At 44.8% G+C, this 8,085-nt stretch overlaps 1 protein-coding gene across 1 annotated transcript; it reads right to left on the bottom strand.

The window, feature by feature from the left end:
- Positions 1-809: 809 nt before the first annotated feature.
- LOC310800275 (tumor necrosis factor receptor superfamily member 11B-like) lies at positions 810-8,085 on the bottom strand (the record flags this gene model as incomplete). The annotated part of the gene is made up of 6 exons (XM_083662848.1): positions 810-815; positions 1,762-2,059; positions 2,167-2,254; positions 4,524-4,715; positions 5,278-5,668; positions 8,032-8,085. 6 exons carry the CDS (start codon positions 8,083-8,085, stop codon positions 810-812), a joined length of 1,029 nt encoding a protein of 342 aa, XP_083518974.1.

Genomic DNA, 8,085 nt, shown 5'->3' with positions numbered 1-8,085 from the left:
ACATTCAGGCGCTGTCTCATCATAGACGCATGGTCAATGGGTCAGCATGGGGGAAATCCTCCTGTTCTCCCCATTCAGCATAGTTAGCATTTAGTTGCTAGCCCAGCCCAGGCAGACAGGATCGGGGATTCAACGCACATCTGAACAGACGTCTATGTACCTGCTCTTGAATCCCCAATCCTGTAGTGTAGAGCTGCAGCACCTTCCGCTGGTGAGTCAGCCCAATGAGATATATGGGGGGGTTTCCCCCCACTGTCCTACCATTCGTCCTAGTGACACAACGATACAGGAAGTATTTTGTGGGCGTTCCCCCACAGGCCGATCTATATTACATCCGGCTAAACAATGGCCACATATTTATTCACTTCACAATTAGGCCTACTTGCTTAGCAGAAACTATCAAAGGTCTGAACCATGCAGGTTTGAGCTATTAACGTCAATTTTCCCCTATTCTCCTACAGTTTTGTATAAATATAATGTAATTTACACCTCTGGAAGATACACAAACAACCTTTTGAGGCAATAGATGGGCAGTTTTGACACATCCATGATTACCAGTGTTTCTCAGCATATTTTGGTTATTAAAACATACATTTGTTTACATTGACTAATTAACTCAAGTTATATTGCCCATCACCATTGCCTGTAAAAGTTGCCCATATGGCATTATTACCATGCAGCAGAGGTGGAAAGAGTACTGACAAATCCTACTCAAGCACAATTATTGTTACTTTAGTGAAATACAAGTAAAAAATATAGCAGCAAGCGGCAATAACAGGGGTTCAAGCCTTGCGCAAATTGAACCCCTATTAGTACTGGAGGCAAATTTGTAGAGCACGTTCAGGTGAACGTGTGGAAAAAAGTTGCTTGAAAATTGGAGAAACGGCATGGGAGTTATGGCCTTTCAAAGTTGGGAATTTTAACCTGTAATTACAGCGCCCCCATCAGGCCGATTTGAAGTATTCGGGGCTGAAGCCCTATTTACTAGTCCAGGAAATGACTCAAGTAAGAGTAAAAAAAGGAGCTCAAGTAAAAGCACATTTTGCGTTACTTGCCTACCCCATCTGTAGAGGAGAAGGTTGGTCAAAATGGATGTTAGGCGGGACATCCACTATAATTTATTTTATTAATAATAATTTCTAAATTTAATGTGTCGTGATTGGTCAAATAACATCAAACCTCTTTGGAAGATAACTTCCTCTGGGCAAATTTGAACAGGCTGAAGAACAAACTCTCGCGAGCATTTGAAGATTGTGTAAGAGATAGACTGCCATGTGTATCACAGCTACAAGAGATGACTAGACTGTACATATTTATAAAGAGAGATAGGCTAAATTCCTATATAGATACCACTTGGACAGCGTTTCCTTCGGGGTGACACTGGGGGGCATGCTGTTGAATCTCCCCGAGTCTTCTGGTGTCCACCCGCTATGCCGACCACTCGCAATGCCGACCTTAGGTTTAGGCGTGGGGGGTGGGAGAGGTTAGGTTTTGGGTTAGGGTCTGGGGGAGGTTAGGTTTAGGCATGGGGGTGGGAGAGGTTAGGTTTTGGGTTAGGGTCTGGGGGAGGTTAGGTTTAGGCATGGGGGTGGGAGAGGTTAGGTTTTGGGTTAGGGTCTGGGGGAGGTTAGGTTTAGGCGTGGGGGTGGGAGAGGTTAGGTTTTGGGTTAGGGTCTGGGGGAGGTTAGGTTTAGGCGTGGGGGTGGGAGAGGTTAGGTTTTGGGTTAGGGTCTGGGGGAGGTTAGGTTTAGGCATGGGGGCTGGGAGAGGGGAGGTCGGAACAGCGAGAGGTCGGAACAGCGACATGGAACCGAGTCTTCTCTCCACTTGGACAGCGTTTCCTTCGGGGTGACACTGCGGGGCATGCTGTTGAATCTCCCCGAGTCTTCTCTCCAGTTTGTCTGCCAGGATGGTGAGCTGCGACGCCCTCAGCATGTGCGGGAGTCTCCTCAGCTGGTCCCCTGGAGCCTGGGCCAGCCAAGCTCTGATCTGACCCAGGAGGGGGCCTCTCTGTGAGGGCAGAGCCGGGTGCCTCCCCTTCCCCGTTGTCTGGATGTACCTGGTGGAGGGAGATGATGTGAGATGATGTATGAAGGGAGAGGCAGAGAAGAGGAAGGGAGGGGATCTACATGGATGGACGTGTTGAAACGGAGCATCACATTATACCTGCTGACAAATTTCTTCATTTTGGCCGCACGCATCTTGCGATGAGCAAAGAACCCTGGGAGAAATGTCCTGAGCACCTTCACATCACCTGAGGAAAGGAGCAAACGAGGTGAGTTTGGAGTCCTCATATTTGATCATGCTGTTGGAGAAATGTGTGTGAGCAGACATATCATCGGTTTCTTTTCTTCTTCCCACCTTAGAGGAGGTAGGTTCCTGCATAAGCTACTACATACAGTACCCTATGTATTGAATATAATCTAAATTAAAGGCGGTATACGTATTGGGATCTGAGCAGTAAATCTATAGGCACTCTTAGGCCAGAAAACCACAAACCATGCTGAGCATTTTGCTATCCTATAGTTGTGTTTAGACGAGCTTTGACCCAGGTCTTACTGCAAATTTCACTGGCGCAGTAGTCTCTTAGAACAGACGAGTTGGCTTCCGCAATTTTCAAATGCTTCCGCCATACCGTCTGTACTTCGTGGGGGAGAATCATGCACCAACCGGAATGGGAAGCAGAAAGGCGGGTCTTCCGCTCATTAGTCCAATCAGAATCCAATATGCCGGCAGAAAGGCGGGTCTTCCGCTCATTAGTCCAATCAGAATCCAATATGCCGCATTCGCGTGTCGTGATTGGTCAGATTCCGTAGAACTTCCTTCCAGTCTGAAGTTTTTTTTCCCAACTTCCTTGTGCATGTTCTGGGGGTGTAACGTACAGACTGTATATAGCTGCATTCGCCGGATGTAGATGATACAGTCTGTTTTAAGAGACTACTGGCGCAGTGGTATTTTGCCATTTCGCTCCCCTCTTTCCCTCTCTCGGTACTCTACTCGATATTAAAGAAAAAAATATAATAATTTATGAGCTAAAAAATGCTTCAAACATTGTGGTAAAACTTAACTTAACTTCATAAAGAAATGAAACAAAATACCCACTTGTCTTATATAAAAGGGAGTAAGTGGATTCTGTCTGTTTGTCTGTCTGCGATTTTTGTCCCACATCATTACTGACCAAAATCATCACAGATCTCATATCTGTGATGATTTTGGTCAGTAATGATGTCACTGATGATGTCACAATGGCTATAGTCTCTCAAGCCAGACTGTCTCTTCTACATTCTGTGAATGCACCATAAACAGTCTGTAATTCACACCCACAGAACATGATGGGCAAAGGAAGTTGTGGGAAAAAAACGCTTCATACAAAAACATCTTATGACATCACTGATGATGTCATAGGCATTGCGACATCAGCAGGGATATCATAAATCATCTTATATAAGCGGGTGACATCACTGAGGGGAGCAGACGAGGCAACGCAGCAACCGAGCCGCGGGCGAGCACGAGCCCGAGCCCGAGCTGCAGGGTGGCTAGGAATCGAGCGTGCGTAGTGCGCGAGATGCCTAGTCAGAATACAAACCCCAGGACATCAAATTCTGCTGCTAAAATTGTGGAACAGGAGAGTATATTCAGTGAAGCAATCATCTACATATTAATTAAAAAACTTTTATTACATGTAAGTGCTAACATGCTCACATCATTTTTTTTAAACTCTCACTCTCTGGCTCTTTCTTTCTCTGTCTCTCTCTCCAAAATCTCTCTGTCTGAAACCTCACACTCTCTTTCTCTGTCTCTCTCTCCAAAATCTCTCTGTCTGAAACCTCACACTCTCTTTCTCTGTCTCAGCGGTCCACTTGTCATCAAAGGACAAATATAATAATAAATGAACATTTATATATATATATTGTTTTCCTTATTTATGGTCCATCAGTCTGTCTTGTCTTGATTGTATGTCTTTGTAGTACATTGTCTTGTGCGTTTTGTCTTGTTATTCTGAACATTTTTCCGCCCATAGTAAAAGGTGTGTGACTCTGAATCTAGCTACCAAGTTTGGTAGCGGCAGGTCTTATGGTTTCTGAGTCGGACCAAATTGGCTTGCAAATTGGTGAGTAAATTGGGTGGACAAACCACCTGCCTGTGCCATGCGTGCGCTGGCCAATCAATGAGTATGAAGTAAACCAGATGCTCGACAGTCATTAGTATACAAAATAAATAGAATAAAAGCCAAAACACATCCTTGAGGGACTCCCGTGTTGATTATTTTGACAAGATGGCAGAGTTGAATCTAACTTGCTGACTGCGGTCTGTCGAGAAATTGTTAATCCACACAATAAGTTTGGGGTTTACTCCAAATGTAATTCTGAGTGAGACTGAGCACTTGTGCCACTTTCTAAGAGTTTTAAAAGAGTATTATTGGAAGATATGCCGATCTATAATGAACGCTGCATTTTGGATATGTCTGAATGCGCACGGAAAATAACCCTGGTGGGACCCTTGGTGTGAAAGGGGTACAATACCTCCATCTGTAAGTTGTCCGTCCTCGCAGGTGCCACACACAGCATCATGGAAGCTGGAGCCTCGAAGGAGGACCAGCTGCTCTGTGGTCGCATTGCATTCCCGGTGCCGTACACACGGCTCCAGTGCGGAGGAAGAGTCGGAGAAGAAGCCCTCAGCGCACTTCTCACACACCGTATTCTTCCGCGATGTACCTGCGAGAGGAAACGCCGTTAATTACGACTTTTTTAACAATGTTACCGTGCCTCTTGAGAGCCCAAGGGAGCTGGAAGGTGGGTGCTGAGGGTGCTGCAGCACCCCCTGGTGGCAAGAGATGGGATTTTCGAAATTGTTGGATTTGGCTGTCTTGTGTTTATACCACCAACAAACTGCATTAAAAAACAGTTTGTGCTTCCCAGCTCTGATCTTATTTCATACGCTCTCTCTTCAAAAGTGTTTGATTTTCATCATAATCTGGTTTTCCATAATAATAATAATAATAAGTTCAGTGTTTATGCCTGTGTTGCTGTCTGTTGTAGTGTAAAACGACTAAAGGGAGAGCAGGTGCTTACATGAAAGTGAATGAGAAAAGATACTGAATAATGACATCACAACAGTATAATCCTAATGTTAATTTAAAATTAAATATTCTCCTAAATATGGATGAAAGTCCAAAAAACTTCAAATTTCCTTCGGCGCTGCCCTTGCGGGCAGCACCGAGACTCCCTTTCTAACAGCACCCCCTACCTAAAAGTACTTCCAGCGCCACTGACTCACCTTTCGTTTCAACGCCGTGCCCTAGGCCGCACTCCGAGTGTTTGGTACAGAAGTCCGAGTGTGAGTAGTAGCCCGCCTTGCACCGGCACACCCGGTTGCTGAGCGGCGAGCACTCCGTCTCCACCTCCTGCTTGTCTCCGCAGAAGGCGTTGCAGTACAGGCAGCGGGGCAGGTAGTTCCACAGCTCGGTGAAGTGGTGGGCGTTGCACGGCGCACACTTGCTGGGCGCGGTGGCGGTGCAGTGAGCGGCCAGATGTGTGCCCGCGGGACACCTGGAGCAGGTGAGCGGTTGTCCGGACGCCGGGTCCAGGTGCTCGTAGGTCGGGGGCAGCTCCACCACCACTGCCCCATGAAGGAGGTCCATGAGCAGACACAGAGCCAGGAAGAACTGCTAAGGATGGGATTTAGTCTGGTTACTGTTCTCATTTCAGTCACAGTGTCTCAATACTACTACATACTGTACTGTACTGTACTGCTGCTACTAAAAACTCTCTCGTAACGGACAAGCCCGGGGACCAACTTCGGATGTTGTCGTCACTGGTCGGATGACGATGACGATCTGATCTTCTGCATGTTTTTAATGGGGGGGGGGGGGGGGGGTTATATACGGAGGAACCCCCTGGGGGAGCACGGGGAGAACATGCAAACTCCACACAGAGAGAAAGGCCCTTACGACGAGATACCCCACCTGGGCAGTATGCACTGAAGATATGGGGGGGAACACAACCACAGCGTCCACAGCGTCCCAGGCGAGAATCGAACTCAGGACCTTCTGACTGTGAGGCGACAGCTCTACCACTGAGCCACCGTGCCCCCTACTACGGTTACTTGCTGTATTACATAAGGGGTAATGTGCATCGAGCCGGTAATTAGTAGCTGAGTCAGACTGATGGGAGTACTGTAGCAGTAGTAGGCAATAGTAGTGAATATTCATTGATTGATTGATTGATTGATTGATTGATTGATTGATTGAGATATTGGAAGATAACCGCCTTCAGGTCATTATTCGAAAATAACACCTACTAGGCCTACTACAACTAGGCTTCTTTCTACTAGGCTACTTACTACTGCTTCAACTGCTCTTATAGCCTACTACTACATAGAATATTATAGTGGTATTGAAATACAAAATAAAGCAATAACGCCCGCGAGGCAGTGGTGTATAGTGATTTTACAACAGCTAATGGGCATTGTTAGGCACGACGCAAAGCGGACAATCGCAGCCTCGCAGGGCTTTGAAAAAAGGGTTACTACCTAAAAAGGTTTCATAAAACAAACGGTAACACTTTACAATAAGGTATACAAATAATATAGTAGTTACTAGTAAACTAATGAGAAGCTAACTTTTAGTTAATAAATAGTTAATAATTAGCTAATGGCCTTTAATCATTAGTTAATCATTCAATAATGATTAGTTAAAGTCAGTTCTGATTATAGTTGTTAAACATTAGTTAATCATTAGTTAAAGTCACTTTGTGAGTATAGTAGTTAGTTAGTTAGGTCTGTTAGTTAGCCATACTATTCACTTTATTCCTGGACCTACGTTTCCCATGATTCTCAGCGGTTGCCGGTTGTCGACTTCCTGTCGACGTCCTTACAAGACATAGGTAGGTACAAAGTTACAACAATTACTATGATTATTTTCAGTCTCTTTGGAGGAACGCCTTGACGGAATTTCTTCCAAATTGGCTCAAACGTCCACTTGGACTCAAGGATGAACTGATTACATTTTGGTGGTCAAAGGTCAAAGGTCAAGGTCTCTGTGACCTCACGAACGCCATTTTCAAGCTCGGTAACGCCATATCTCAGTAACACCTTGACCAAATTTCTTCACATTTGGCTCAAACGTCAAAGTCTGGACAGACATGCATGTCGACATACATATATACATATATACATACATATATACGCGCTGCGGTCGTTCTACTTTTAATTTCTAAACAAAATCCATTCAGCTCTTTTCCCAACGACTTCACAAGTCAACGGCGAGTGGCTTCAGCTTTCCTCTGCCCAGGGCCGTTACTGGCCCTTTTGGGGGCCTATGTGACATCTCACAGTGGGGCTTCCAAACAACTGTCATCATAATATCCCTGACTGAACATGAATGAAGAGCCATAGTTCATCATCAATGAATCAATTACGCACAATATTAACAATGACTATGAATGAATTAATATTTTCGTCTCAGGACAATTGACCATCCCACATGCCATTATCAGACACGTCAACATTCAATAATTAACCAAACATTCCGGTGTGTCACCCAACACATAATACAGCCTACATATAAACAGCAGAGCATACATGTATATACACATGTATCTATGAGTCAGCGGAGGGGGAAAACGTGGGCCTGGCGGAGATTTTTTTACAACTTTTCTAGTTGTAAAGTGTTACCAAACAAGCACACAGCAACAGAAAATGCAATAACTTAATGATAGTAAATAATTGTTCTTCCACCAAGCAATGTAGTTCTCTTCAGTGACATTTAGCATGATGGTTGCCAAGTAACAGAGAGACGTTGTTTGGCGCAGTAATACTGTGATGCGGTCACAGGTCTATATTTTACAATGGCTTCCAACAAGGCTCAGCGCAGCCAATCATAATCAAGGACCGGAACTATCTGTTTTATAAATATCTTTATGGTTCATTAATTCATTGTCATACATACACCAATATCTGAGGTATATTCTTATGACTTGTCAAAATATGTATTTCAGGATGTTATGCATAAGTGTCCTACAGAAGACTTACCATGCTGATGATGTGCATGTCTTCACCTGTGCAGAAGGTGGTTTGATGCTGCAT

The sequence above is a fragment of the Poromitra crassiceps genome (genome assembly GCF_964638095.1).
Source record: "Poromitra crassiceps genome assembly, chromosome: 29".
NCBI lineage: Eukaryota > Metazoa > Chordata > Actinopteri > Beryciformes > Melamphaidae > Poromitra > Poromitra crassiceps.
The sequence above is the reverse complement of the archived record's forward strand: the minus strand, read 5'-3'. Positions and strand labels throughout refer to the sequence as shown.